The sequence below is a fragment of the Procambarus clarkii genome, chromosome 67, assembly GCF_040958095.1.
Source record: "Procambarus clarkii isolate CNS0578487 chromosome 67, FALCON_Pclarkii_2.0, whole genome shotgun sequence".
In the NCBI taxonomy this organism is placed as follows: Eukaryota; Metazoa; Arthropoda; class Malacostraca; order Decapoda; family Cambaridae; genus Procambarus; species Procambarus clarkii.
The window spans coordinates 4746006-4761266 of NC_091216.1; the positions used below are offsets into that span (position 1 = coordinate 4746006).

General features: G+C 46.2%; 1 protein-coding gene across 1 annotated transcript in view; it reads right to left on the reverse strand.

Annotated features, from left to right (window-relative positions):
• The window catches only part of LOC123767801 (thrombospondin type-1 domain-containing protein 7B), a 1125288-nt gene that overhangs the window by 196604 nt on the left and 913423 nt on the right, over positions 1-15261 (reverse strand). The window contains exon 12 of the mRNA XM_069310712.1: positions 10810-11019. Within this exon, the coding sequence (XP_069166813.1) occupies positions 10810-11019 (210 nt within the window). The remainder of the gene's footprint in view (positions 1-10809; positions 11020-15261) is intronic.

The window sequence follows — 15261 nt, forward strand, 5'->3', positions numbered from 1 at the left end:
CACCCAGGAGTCGCAGTAGGCCGAGGCATCGAATTCGGCACTCCCGAGACAAAACACTGCGCACTTGGAACCCAGATGGTAGAAGGGCACCAGGGAATCAGTACACTGAAAAGTCACAGTTGCCGTAGATCCGTCGAGCACCTCTCCGGTCGAGAGGACAAAAGGGACAGGTTTCTCCCGAGGACGCTGGGCACACGGGCGCACACTGGGAAGCACATCTGACTGCACTGCAGGCCGCACACTGGCCCGCCCACTAGGGCGTGCACACCGTTGGGTGTCAGGAACCGCACCGAGACCCGCGGAGGGTGTCTCCGCAAGGGCCCTAGAGCCCCCACCAACCGGAACAGGAGCATAGGCTCCCCGCTTCACATCCTTCGTCAACACCACCACAAGGTCGCTCTTACCAGGGGCAACAGCCCACTGAGGGGAGCCACCAGCAGAAGGCACAGCATCCAACTCAGAAGGCACCACAGGAGGCAACACAGCATCGGCCACAGCATCATCCTCCATTTCATCCCGCTCCTCTGCCCACGACCGGCGAGGTGACGCACCCCGAGCCGAGCGACGGCGCTTAAACAGAGGCTGCTGATCGTCGGAGCTGTCACGCCCAATAAGCGGTGTCCCAGAAGAACCATCGACAGGCGGCCCCAAAAGCGGGGCAGCACGTTCATGCAGAACAGCAGCCTCAACAACGCGGGGCAAAAAGCCACCACTAGGAACGGAGACCAGAGTCGGAGAAGGAAGAGACACAACAGGCGGAAGGGAAGACGTCAGCACATGTGAGGTATCCAGGGATGGCGACGGAACCTGCTGAATAGAAGAGGTACTCGTCAACGAGGAAACTCCCAGAGTCGACGAGGCAGAAGACGTGGGCGGAGACACACATACCACCGCACCGTCAGCCCCGGGAAGCACACGGCCTCCAGCAGGAGACTCGGGCACCACCCCTACAGCATCCCCCAAGGTCACCGGATGCGGATGCACGTCCACAGTCATCGAACGATGAAGGTCCGAAACAGGCGCCCCTAGGTCCCCCGAGCTCACCGGCGGGGCAGACACATCCGGTCCAGACGTATCGACATCCGGAACCGCCGCAGGATCCACACCAGGCACGAGCACAGAGCGAGAGTCCGCCGGGGAGTCCACACGTACAGATAAGCGAGGAAAATCATCCTCTAGGAAAACTGAAGGGGCATCTGTATGAGGAGCGTCACAACCGGCCGCGACGTGGCCCTCAGCACCACACCGGAAACACGTCCGGGTCTGCCCCTGATAGAAGGTCCTCAGAGACAGCCCACGATATGAGACCCTGGACGGTATAGGGCTTGTGAGCCGCATGACAAGCGTGCGTGAACCCAGCCGGACCCCTTCAGTCGGCCCGCACTCAAAGTGTTGAACCGGTGCTTCACCACCGACCCAAACCGCGTAAACAAGGACATGAGGGCCGCCTCGGGGAAGGTCACCGGCACGCCGTGAATACTCACAAACGTCAAGGGCCCCCAGGGATCCGAGATCTCTACAGACACAGCCGAATCCGGAAGAGGAAGCGTGCGGTCATTCCAGCGGGCCACAAACTCCCGGTATACAGTTGACTTGGCGAACGACACCGCAACACGGGCGGGCGACAACTTCTCTAGGCCCAGGAGCTCGGGGACGTCAACACGGAGGACGTCGAGGAGGGCAACTTCTACAACGGGCCAATCCACATCAGCAGAAAAATCCAGCCGCACTGTGTCTATTCTTCTGATACGGCTAGTACCAGCCCCGTCCATACTGGCGGGTGGGGCCCCGACCAGCGGGAGCTCCACACCTCCCCACAGCAACCGCCACTCAGCAACGGCAAACGACCACTGACAGCCAGAGCTCGACGTCTGCACCCTCTGGTCTATCTGGCACACACATTGTAGACTCAACTCATTATTCGTTACTAGTGCGAGTGGTGTATGAAGCCTCTAATGGTACATGCACTCTCTCATACGACAAATCGAAATAAGTTAGCGGACTCACCTGAGCATCTTCGTTCCACTGACTTATTAGGTGCCCAAGCTCAGTTGCTGACCATCCTCAACAGACATGGCACTGTTGTTGCGTTGACAGGAGAACAACCGGGACTGACACACCTCATCACTCACTCAAAATTCCTCTTGAACCAGGTACTCGACCAATTTATGTATCTATACAGATTGCCTCATTCTAAACGAGCTGTTGCAGATCGACTTATTAACGAGATGTTACATAGAGGTGTTATTGAAGAAAGTACCTCTCCATGGAATGCTCCATTGATCTTAGTACCCAAGAAGGATAGCTCTTGGCGTCCTGTCGTTGATTTCAGAAAACTTAACCAAGTGACGATACCTGATAGATTTCCATTTCCCGTGCTCACTGACTTATTGCAGAACATAGGCCAGAATATGCTTTTTTCTACACTTGATCTATTGTAAGGTTTTTGGCAAATACCGTTTGACCCAGAAAGCCGAGAACTGACAGCGTTCTCAGTTCCTAATGACCATTACCAGTACACCTGTATGTCTTTTGGCTTATGCAGCAGCCCTATTACTTTCTCTAGACTTATGACAAACCTGTTCCGACGAGTGATAGGATACCCTCATGGTTTACCTCGATGACCCCATAATCATGTCCACGGATGCACCAACCCACCTTCAAAGTTTAGAATGTGTCCCTCAGAAACTATCTGAGGCTAATCTGAAAATCAACCTTAGCAAATGTGCCTTCATGAAAAAAGAGATAAAGTCTCTAAGCCATAATGTCACCCCACAAGGCATCACAACTCTTAACTCAAAGATGACCTCTGTGAAGAATTGTCCTGCCCCTCATAATGTTTAAGCTGTACAAAAGTTTATAGGCCTAGCAGGATTCTAATGCCAGTTCATCGCTGGATACTCAGAGATTGCATCTCTTCTCACTCACCTCCTTAAGAAAGACGTCTCGTTCGCTTGGACAGCTTACCAGGAGAAAGCGTTTACAACACTTAAAGTGGCTTTGATATCTACTCCCATACTCAATTTCCCAGACTTCTCCAATCCGTTTGTCTTAGTCACCGATGCCAGTAATATTGGGTTAGGAGGTGTACTACCACAAATTAGTGACAAAAAAAGAACATGCCATTGCATATGCAAGTTGAGTCCTCTCCAAAACAAAAAACAATTACTCGATCACAGAACGTGAAGCTTTAGCTGTTGTGTGGGCTCTAAAACACTTCAGAGACATCATCTACAACTACCCTATTCATGTACTGACGGACCATGAAGCCATTATCCCCTTGTTCAATGAAAAGAATCCAACTGGCAAGTTTGCCCGTTGGTCGCTCACAATACAAGAGTTCCTACCAACATTTGGATACTTACCTGGCAGACATAATGTAGTTACTGATGCCCTCTCCCACTACGTCGCTCCTATGCAAGTTGAATACCCTTCATTAGACTTGCAAGATGTAGAAATAGCACAAGACCCAATGTGGGCACCGATCATAACCTTTCTAATGAACCCGAACACGACTCTTACAGTCAAGTCTCCTGTGCCCCTCAAGGAACTAGTGTTATTACATAACGTGCTCCACCGCAAGGTTAAGCTTGGATCACCTGCTAGAATGATACATCAACTTGTTATTCCTGCGTCAATAGTACCTGCCGTGTTGAGACTTGTTCATGACGCCCCATACAATGTGCATCCTGGCAAGGACCACACCATAAAGCAGGCTCTTCTCACGTACTACTGACCCAAAATAGTAAAGCAGATTGAACATCACGTGGATCAATGTCTAACCTGCCCAGTTCACAGAGGCTATGTTGCTGGCTCTAACCCGATTCAGACTTACCCTTCGACTAATGTACCTTGGGACTGTGTTTCTATAGACTTGCTAACGAACTTTGCTGAAACTTCTCAGGGTAATAAACATCTTCTAGTAATGTTAGATAACTTCTCTAAATACTGTGAACTGGTTTTGATTCCAAACAAACGGCAGAAACAATAGCTAGTGCATTTCATGATAACATAATTTAACGGGGTGGGGTACACTTAGTGTTATACTTTCTGACAATGGCCCGGAATTAAAAAATTCTGTTCTGGAACAACTGGCTAAACTGTACAACATCAAAAAGTGCAATACAATGCCTTATCAATCGGCTAGCAGTGGTCTTGCTGAAAAAAAAACAGTAAGAAAGTCCTTGACGTGCACAGAGTAACAGTCGGGAAAGTCACAAATGGGATACACCTCACTTTATGTTTTTTGGGGAAAGACATGAGGTTCCCTAATGCTCTCATATCCTGACCACCTGTTCCACTTTACAACTATGATGATAATGTTAAAGTCAAACAAAGAGACACTCAATTGGTATTCCAGTGAGTCAAGGAACACCTAACTAAAGTTGCTGACGATTTCACTCTGTTACAAAACGCGCATGCTAAACCTACAAAAATAGGACCTGGATCTTTAGTAATGATCCTCGACCAGCAAAGAGATGGTCCCATGTATAAGCTGACTGACAAGTTTCTTGGACCTTACGGAGCTCTTGAGCATATCACATTTTCCAGTAGAAACTGGAAAATCTAGCTACAGGTGAGCATGTAAATCAACATCTCAATCACATGAAATTAACCCGACTGATGGTTGATGATGACAACCCAGTACCTGTAAGTGATAACGTAATGACTGACCCTACCACCGTGACACCCACTCTGGTCGCAGACACAAACAATGTTACTGCAATACCTGGTACTCACACTTGCAACCTTCGGTCCAGACCAGTTATTTTGACAGAACACCAACAACAGTCTGATGATAAATGCGTGTGTGACTGGTGTTCCTGTCTGTAAAGGACAATGAATGCGTTATATCAGCTCCCCACTTCCTGTCAGTATGTAGCAGAGAATGACTACGTTCGTGAAGAACTAGCATCTGAGAATAATAGTTTTTATGTTTAGCTGTTAGGGTCATGCTTACAATATTATTGACAAAGTTACAAACTTATGTCTACTAACTTCTACCCTTTTTCCAACTAACTTTAGTTAATACTTTATGAGAGAGCTCGTCCTGATTGAGTGCCCAACCATTAATGTGTGTGTTCGACCCTTTTATGAAACATTCCCACAAGGTATCCGTTGAGATTTTCTGAATAATAAAGACACCAATTAGTGTCTTTCTTAGTATGTTTTATACATCAGTTATCTTTCCTTTGCCTCAAATGTATATAATATGATACGTACGCAGTTCACCCTAGTTCATTGTGTCAATCTCATCACGTCTCTTCCAGTCACTGTTACGTTTAAGTCCTCGTGTTTCTGCCACGTCCCTGCTCTCCATATTTTAGGTTAACATCACGTATACTATGTACTATGTCGTGCCTATGTTAGTATCTACCATTGTTACGAACCCGGATCCAGCGTCCGAGCCTGGAGCAGTGACAACCACGCCATCTGTGAGTCAGCTCCCGAAACCCCCGCCAAACGGACGACGACACCTGGTGAGGAGAGCGTGTACTGGCCTCGAGGACCAGTTTCCAGTCTGGTTCCGCGCTCAACACCGCCGCTCCTGACCTCTGGTGAAGTGGTGCTCCGACGACAGCGCCATCTATGGGCTGGATACGTCAGGTGTTTGTGCCCAAGCCCGTAAGTGAGGTGTATTAGTGTCCCGGTTATTGATGACGTGTCTGCTTACAGAGCCGACCTGGGACCACTGTGTTGAGGGTGGAGTCAGTCTACCCGAGGCAGCCAGTCTCCATACCTTGAACGTTGCTGCAGCTGTTGTGAAGTCGTCCCCCCGGAAGAACACTGTGGTGTGTTAGCCTGACAGTGGAGTGGCAGTGAAAGGATTTACCCGGGACCGACTGTTGGAGACGATCATCCACTGGGGTATTGAAGACAGGAGAGTGACTGGTGTTGTCACACGAGGCTCCTGTCTAGGGCGTTCCCCTTTTATCGTTTGTGGGGTGGCCGTACCAGCCTTGTTGGCTCAGAACCTGCCAGCAGACCAGCTGGACGTGTGGTTGACGGCCTCCACGGCGGTGCCCCCAGTGGACCTGTGTTTTGGCTGACCTGTGGCCCGGGTAGGCTCGGCATTCTCAGAGGACACGTCGTGAGGCCACGAAGAAAGCACCAAGGACTCAGCACCAAGAGTTGTAGCACCAGCGTCTTCAGCAGAAGACAACGATTATGGATTAATCCCCTTGTATAGTGTTAATACCCCCCCCCTTTGTGTAACTGTTTTATATATTATTTATTGGTGACGGACATTATATTATATTAAGTTTTTGCCTTTATTTCCCTTCCCCTTTAAGTTACTTGCGTCACGGATCGCATCCCTTAAAAGCCTCTGCTGGCTTGGGGTCGGATATAACTTCCTCTAACAACATCAGAGTAAGGACCCCGTTGCGTCCCGAGAGGGCCGTAACAACCGTTTATAATTTGCTTAACAGGTAACACCGTGGCTGAGCATCATGATCCCTGTGCACAACTTCTGGTCCACTCTCTCTACATCCTACGACTACTCTGTCTCTACCTTCAGATGGACCTACTGCCTCCAGTATGCGCAGACGTTTACCTAGTCAGTCATGATGCTCCATGGATTGCTTAGTTTAGAATTATATATATATGCAATATACTCTATATTCATGCCTGTCCGAGACGTTGTTGGACGTCTCATAGCTTGTTTAAGGGCCACCATAGATAAATAGTACTGTACATAAATGTTAGTTAGGTTCACAACGAAGAAGTTCGTCAAGCAGTTCGTCGAGGACGCCGATGACAGCGTGCATAGCGGTGTGGATGCACGTGGTCACACACGTGATGACTTCATTCATCAACTGCATATTGCCAACACTCAACTCAGCAGCAGTTGTCAACAGCAGCATAAACACTGCGTGGAGATGTGCATCTTCCCCAAATGTGACTACACTCCAACAACTAGGCCATCTTGAGCAGCGGCGCTGCACACACACTCGATAGCTAGCTCGTGGCCCAGTAAATAATATATTTTGTTTAATAAAGATGAAAACGCCCTAGCTGTTTGTTCTGCGTCCCTCCCCACTACAAGAAAGCTACAATCACAACCAAACAGCAAATAATATTCCAAGTGGTTGGCTATCATTCCTTTCCTTCAGCCAATCCTAAATTAATTTCCTCATATCCCTTCCAAGTGCTTTATATTCATAATTCCTTAGTACTTTCTCCTGATAGGTACTTAACCTATCGAGTGCTGAAAATGGATAATATCACTCGTATGGGAGAGTGCTATGAAAATGTATAGGAGCATAAATAACAAGCTGAAAAATTATTGTGGAGCAGCATCAATACTTAAGGATAGTAAATTATCATAATAAATATATTTCTACATGATCTACAAGTGTCAAAAATTATCCCACATATTTTACATAAAAATTATACAACTAAATCTACCCTAAAGAATGTTATTTCTGTTGTGGTAGAAACTTTAACAAAACTTAATATACATGAACAAAATAAATCATGATTAAATTCTCCATTCCTTGTGGAGAAAATGTGAAATTGCGTCTCAATATATTTAACATATCATGCAATTTAAAGCTTTATTTAAATTCTAAAAGCGTGCAGTCCGAAGGCTGAATTATACTTGAAGGTTTGAATTCATTTAATTATAATACTCAATAATATAAGTCCAACTCCACTACTTCCTAATGAAGAATAAGTGCAGCTGTTCCTGCGTTAAGGGATATTCTACGCTATTCTCTACAACAACTTCGTTATACCATTGGGAAGTGCTGTGTTGCCGGTTAACATAACTTGACTATAACATATGTGGCCATATTATGTATATCGAAGGTTAACCGGTAATGCTGCCGGACAATACACCCAAACTGGTGAGCGTCCAACGTCATTCTCATTGTCCTATCTGCACTATAGATGTTGTCTTGCATTTGTTATAATGTAACAATCCGGCAAGTGGAATTGTGACTGCTGAGACATTAGCAGCGTCGGAACTGTATTATCAAGCTACACGAGACGGCGCCATGTGCCTCATGGTCCAGGAGGAGACAGCTCACGTGGTCCGGACGGCGCCATGAGCCTCATGGTCCACTAGGAGACAGCTCACGTGGTCCGGACGGCGCCATGAGCCTCATGGTCCACTAGGAGACAGCTCACGTGGTCCGGACGGCGCCATGAGCCTCATGGTCCACTAGGAGACAGCTCACGTGGTCCGGACGGCGCCATGAGCCTCATGGTCCACTAGGAGACAGCTCACGTGGTCCGGACGGCGCCATGAGCCTCATGGTCCACTAGGAGACAGCTCACGTGGTCCGGACGGAGCCATGAGCCTCATGGTCCACTAGGAGACAGCTCACGTGGTCCGGACGGAGCCATGAGCCTCATGGTCCACTAGGAGACAGCTCACGTGGTCCGGACGGCGCCATGAGCCTCATGGTCCACTAGGAGACAGCTCACGTGGTCCGGACGGCGCCATGAGCCTCATGGTCCACTAGGAGACAGCTCACGTGGTCCGGACGGAGCCATGAGCCTCATGGTCCACTAGGAGACAGCTCACGTGGTCCGGACGGAGCCATGAGCCTCATGGTCCAGGAGGAGACAGCTCACGTGGTCCAGAGGAGTTCACGGACTGTTGATCAGGGCCGCATTCTACATTGACAGCTTAGCTTGTCTATAATTATATAATTAACTAGTATTAATCCGAATCTTAATCATTAGTATGAATTTTCTACTAACTGATTAGTTTCAATTTAATATAATAAAGTGGACCCCCCCTCAAAATTTATGAGGAGTTTATTAGTGAGGAAAATTATTTTCTATACGGTCCACTTGTAAAATAAATAATTTAATAGTAAAAATCTACGTAAATAATTTAATAAATTCAATAAATAAATAATAGAATTAAAATCCCACGGGTAAATTCCAGACACCATGAAAGATCTACATGAACTCCACAAATGGTCAGAATACTGGCAAATGCTTTTTAATATTGACAAAAGCAAGAAAGACCGTGCATGAGAGGCATAACAACCCACCTCATAACTACCAAATTGATAACATTACATTACAGCAGATTAATGAAAAAAAAGGACTTTTGAGTGCCAATGCACCACTCACACAAAGTTGCATAACAAGTAGGAGCAGCAGTCAAAGAAGCTAAGCAAACGCTTGGAATAATCAAGCGCACCTTTCTTATTAAAGACAAGAAAGTAGTGATTCAATTCTATAAATCTCGGATGCGCTCAAGAGAGATCTTGATAAACACCTCCAAAGGAACAGTATTCAATGAAGCTGTGATTCATACGTCCGGCTGCGAGCAGCCGCGCTAACAGCCTGGTTGACCAGTCCAGCAACGAAGAGGCCTGGTCGAGGACCGGGCCACGGGAACGTTGAGTCCCGAAATCATCGCAAGGTAACCGCGCTCATTTGTATTAGTGTCCAAGCATGGAGCCCACATCTTCAGAAGGACTTAGCTGCTCTGGAGAAAGTACAACACCGCGCAACAAAAATCATTCCTAAACTAAGTCAACTCTCAGATCAGGAATTGCTGAGGGCCAGAGGACGAATGTTACACTGCACACCAGGCATGACACCGGATATCACTGAAACCTTAAACAAACTGAACAATTTGGAGGAATACTGATGCAGACTATTTCTTCAAAAGGTCAGATTTAACACAAACAAGGAGTAACGGCTTCAAGCTCAATAAGCCACAATGTAGGACTGAGACAGGAGATTCTTGTTCACCCAAAACAATGCTATAAACTCACGGAACTGCCTATCGCCGACGCCGTAAATGCCAAAAGTTCAGCTGGAAAAGATCATCAAGGCAAATGCGGGACTTTCGACAAGCCGCCGGCTTCTTGTCCTCGTCGAAGTCACTAGTGTTAGTGGCAAATTCAGGTAAATATTTAAATAATAAATAATATAATCAATTATATTCTAATTAATGTGTATGTGATGTGGTTTTGTAAATCCCACTCTGGAAGATGTGGCTGGGATGAGCACTTGCCACAGTATGGGGTGATGTGACACTGTAACTCACACTGTAGAAGATGTGGCTGGGATGAGCACCTGCCACAGTATGGGGTGATGTGACACTGTAACTCACACTGTAGAAGATGTGGCTGGGATGAGCACCTGCCACACTATGGGGTGATGTGACACTGTAACTCACACTGTAGAAGATGTGGCTGGGAATGAGCACCTGCCACACTATGGGGTGATGTGACACTGTAACTCACACTTTAGAAGATGTGGCTGGGAATGAGCACCTGCCACACTATGGGGTGATGTGACACTGTAACTCACACTGTAAAAGATGTGGCTGGAATGAGCACTTGCCACACTATGGGGTGATGTGACTCTGTAACTCACACTGTAAAAGATGTGGCTGGAATGAGCACTTGCCAACTATGGGGCGATGTGACACTGTAACTCACACTGTAAAAGATGTGGCTGGGAATGAGCACCTGCCACACTATGGGGTGATGTGACACTGTAACTCACACTGTAAAAGATGTGGCTGGAATGAGCACTTGCCACACTATGGGGCGATGTGACACTGTAACTCACACTGTAAAAGATGTGGCTGGAATGAGCACTTGCCACACTATGGGGCGATGTGACACTGTAACTCACACTGTAGAAGATGTGGCTGGGATGAGCACCTGCCACACTATGTGGTGATGTGGCACTGTAACTCACTGTAAAAGATGTGGCTGGGATGAGCACCTGCCACACTATGGGGTGATGTGACACTGTAACTCACACTATGGAAGAAGGTGTGATGAAGAAGACAAGAACAGTACAGAGGGGAGTGTAGATACATACGTCTTACCCTGTAGCCCGGGCCGCACTCCACGTCATCGGCTAGGGTGCAGCGCGTCCAGGGACCCGCACGCCAGTGGTGGGTGGTGCAGGCCACGGGGGCGTGGGCACACCCTCGCTCCTCCTCCAGGCTGGGGCACGCCTTACCTCCCTCACTGGGCTGCACCAGCACTCGTCGCCACCGCCGCTGCACCGACGACACCAACACTCCGTCTGCAGGTGATCGACACTCTCGTTACTGGTGCAATTTTCTTCTCACAAAACCTTGTATGATTAGCTTTCATAGGGATCAGTTCACTCACCCGTGGTCTAGAAATGATACAACAGTGGATCAGGAATGTTTATGGAAGGTTATGGGGCATGTTGTGCATGGGGATAAGGCTCGCTCAAAAGGGGAGCCAATTGGGGGATAACATATAATATAATATTTCTCTGCATCCAGAGGTCATTCAGATACGAGCCAAGAACTAGTTGCTCACGAATCATATATCACACATTACTCACGGTTACTCACGAGCCATCAATCACTCGACTAAGGTTTACAATCGCGGGACTAGCATTATTTAGAAATGGGATTTTTCACCACCGGGACAGATCAAGCACTTGTAATAACTTACTAATGGGTCATGAATCACTTATCAATAAGTCAAAAGTCAATAATTCATAGATCATTGTTCCACTGTCCATATACCAGTTGACAGTCCCTGGCATGTCAAAGGTCTCTACTATGCGCCTGGGGACAGTCCCTCGTGAGCCAAGGATAATTAAGGACACCAGGAGACAGTCTCTTGAATAAAAAATAATTTTGCTTGACTACTCGCCAAAGTTGGATGTGTATTCTGAGGCGAAAGTCTCTCACTTCCTTGAAAGAACACCATTATATTGCAAAGCCAACCACAAATACACCTGCTAATAAAACCTGGAGATATTGCCTTGGTGATAGTCAAGGCAACACGATCAGTATTTTCACTTGATCCCCCATCCACAGGGACGCCCAGGTGGGGTCTTGCAAGTGGTCCAAGTGTCTTCTCAAGGGCCCTGTTTCACAACAATATTATTTCTGCATTCTGAACCTTTTCAAAAGTTAAAGTAAATAGCCAGGTAGCCAGTACCAAGGCCAAAGTACAAGCTTGTGGTGAGAGACTAAGGAGACTTACCTAATGTAATCTCTGAAGTCCAAGGAGAGGGAGCCCTGTCATTCCACTGCCCCCCCCCCCCTAGCTGTGGGAAATTACCATGAATAGCCAAACAATATAGAAAAAACGCTCGAGACACTAACCCAACATATCTCCTTCACTCTGGACTTGATGAAGTATCAAATTAAACCTTAACATGCAGATCAATCCTATTCTAAGAGTTAAAGCCGGACATAAATGTTTATATAATCCACAGTAATACAAGGTGGGAGTCAGGGATCAGTAACATAAGAGTCAGGGATCAGTCACACACAAGATAGGGATCAGTAACTCAAAAGTCAGGGATCATTGTTGGAAATTTCCAACACATAATCACTTAACATTTAGTACTTTAAGAATAATTCTTGTACTAACAATTATATTTACTAATACTACTAATCAGCAGTGTAATAATAATAATTCATTTCTTACTGAGTAATAACCGCTCCAAATCTTTCCCACTGTTTATAGGGAAGTTGCGTCAGCCAGTTAGCAACAGGAAATAATTTTCCAAATATCTGTGGATCAAATAGAGTCTAGTTATTTACCTTCCATTATTAAGGATAATCGTTATTAATAAGCTTACTTTATTTAGTATATTTCTGTTTACTGGAATTCATTTACCAAGCTAGATTAGCTGTTCCAGGGAATAATGTTATAATGTTAAATAATTTCTACTCCAAATCATTCTCATTTATTTACCGCAGTCTAAATTAATTGACTTGCATTACAAGAAAAAATATTGTCGCATAACACATTTATTTATGACATAAATATTAGTCAAACCCACTTCCTTCCACATTTAACATTAAATAAATAATATAGTTTAGGCTCGGGGTCCCAACTGGGAGCTATTGCGGATACGTCACCCCGAGAGGAAAGGGAGAGAGAGGGACGGCAGCTTTATTCTGACTGACAAGCAGTGTCTGGAGCTTGCTCATTTTAACAGCCTATATTTACGAACACAACACAACTCGCGAACACAAAGACGCTAATTTCCTACTCAAGGTTTAATATTTGTGATCACAAAATGTTAGCTGGTAGGATGTTCGTACTTAGGTTGCATGGACTCTAAGTATCAACAAGTGAGTACCATGCTAGATCGTTTCCACATTTTCATTTAGAAATAGGTGCTAATTAGCATTGTTATAAACAAATCTAACATTTTACCCATATTTCAGCTTGTGCCATAGTGACAAGAAGGGAGATAAGCCTCTACTTCAACGGGTGTTCTAGGACAGCCTCTTTCTACAAGTTTTCTTGACGTGACTGCCCAGACACTTATATTTCTGCAACACAGTAAAGCTGCTGTGTATTTTCTAAATTAGTAGATTACTAACATTTATTTAAATACGATCTTCAATATAAGATCATATATTTAATAACATTCTATATATTTTTGTCATGTGATTTATTACTGATATTCTTGATACCTTAATGACATATTATTTGATACGTATTAGTATCTAATTTATTGTGCAAGTAGCTCATTAGTTTCTTTGTACTATTATATTAACCCTCCAAAGAGTGTGGAGGGATTTGGCTCTATTATTTAATTATTATTCTACAGTCCATTATTGTTTTAATATTTCCAAGAGCAATTATTCAAGAGATCCATAGACACTGGTTCTAGTATATATTTACAATTTATATATTTAATTTATTTCTCCTTTAAAATTAGTGGTGCTTCGATATTATTCAAATTCATTATATTTATTATAAGTATTCTGGAGCCAGATTTTCCCACATCAGTCACACACGAGTCACGGATCAATCACACACGAGTCATGGATCAGTCACACACGAGTCACGGGTCAGTCACACACAAGTCAGGGATCAGTCACACACGAGTCATGGATCAGTCACACACGAGTCACGGGTCAGTCACACACAAGTCAGGGATCAGTCACACACGAGTCAGGGATCAGTCACAAACGAGTCACGGGTCAGTCACACACAAGTCAGGGATCAGTCACACACAAGTCAGGGATCAGTCACAAACGAGTCACGGGTCAGTCACACACAAATCAGGGATCAGTCACACACGAGTCAGGGATCAGTCACAAACGAGTCACGGGTCAGTCACACACAAATCAGGGATCAGTCACACACGAGTCAGGGATCAGTCACAAACGAGTCAGGGTTCAATCACACACGAGTCAGGGGTTAGACACACACGAGTCAGGGTTCAGTCACACACGAGTCAGGGATCAGTCACACACAAGTCAGGGATCAGTCACATACGAGTCAGGGATCAGTCACACACGAGTCAGGGTTTAGTCACATACGAGTCACGGATCAGTCACACACAAGTCAGGGATCAGTCACACACACGAGTCAGGGTTCAGTCACACACGAGTCAGGGATCAGTCACACACGAGTCAGGTATCAGTCACACACGAGTCAGGGATCAGTCACACACGAGTCAGGGATCAGTCACACACAAGTCAGGGATCAGTCACACACAAGTCAGGGATCAGTCACAAACGAGTCACGGGTCAGTCACACACAAATCAGGGATCAGTCACACACGAGTCAGGGATCAGTCACAAACGAGTCACGGGTCAGTCACACACAAATCAGGGATCAGTCACACACGAGTCAGGGATCAGTCACAAACGAGTCAGGGTTCAATCACACACGAGTCAGGGGTTAGACACACACGAGTCAGGGTTCAGTCACACACGAGTCAGGGATCAGTCACACACAAGTCAGGGATCAGTCACATACGAGTCAGGGATCAGTCACACACGAGTCAGGGTTTAGTCACATACGAGTCACGGATCAGTCACACACAAGTCAGGGATCAGTCACACACACGAGTCAGGGTTCAGTCACACACGAGTCAGGGATCAGTCACACACGAGTCAGGTATCAGTCACACACGAGTCAGGGATCAGTCACACACGAGTCAGGGATCAGTCACACATGAGTCAGGGATCAGTCACACACAAGTCAGGGATCAGTCACAAACGAGTCACGGATCAGTCACACACAATTCAGGTATCAGTCACACACAAGTCAGGGATCAGTCACACACAAGTCAGGGTTCAGTCCCACACGAGTCAGGGATCAGTCACACACAAGTCAGGTATCAGTCACACACAAGTCAGGGATCAGTCACATACGGGTCACGGATCAATCACACACACCTCAGGGATCAGTCACATACGAGTCACGGATCAATCACACACACGTCAGGGATCAGTCACATACGAGTCACGGATCAATCACACACACGTCAGGGATCAGTCACACACAAGTCAGGGATCAGTCACAC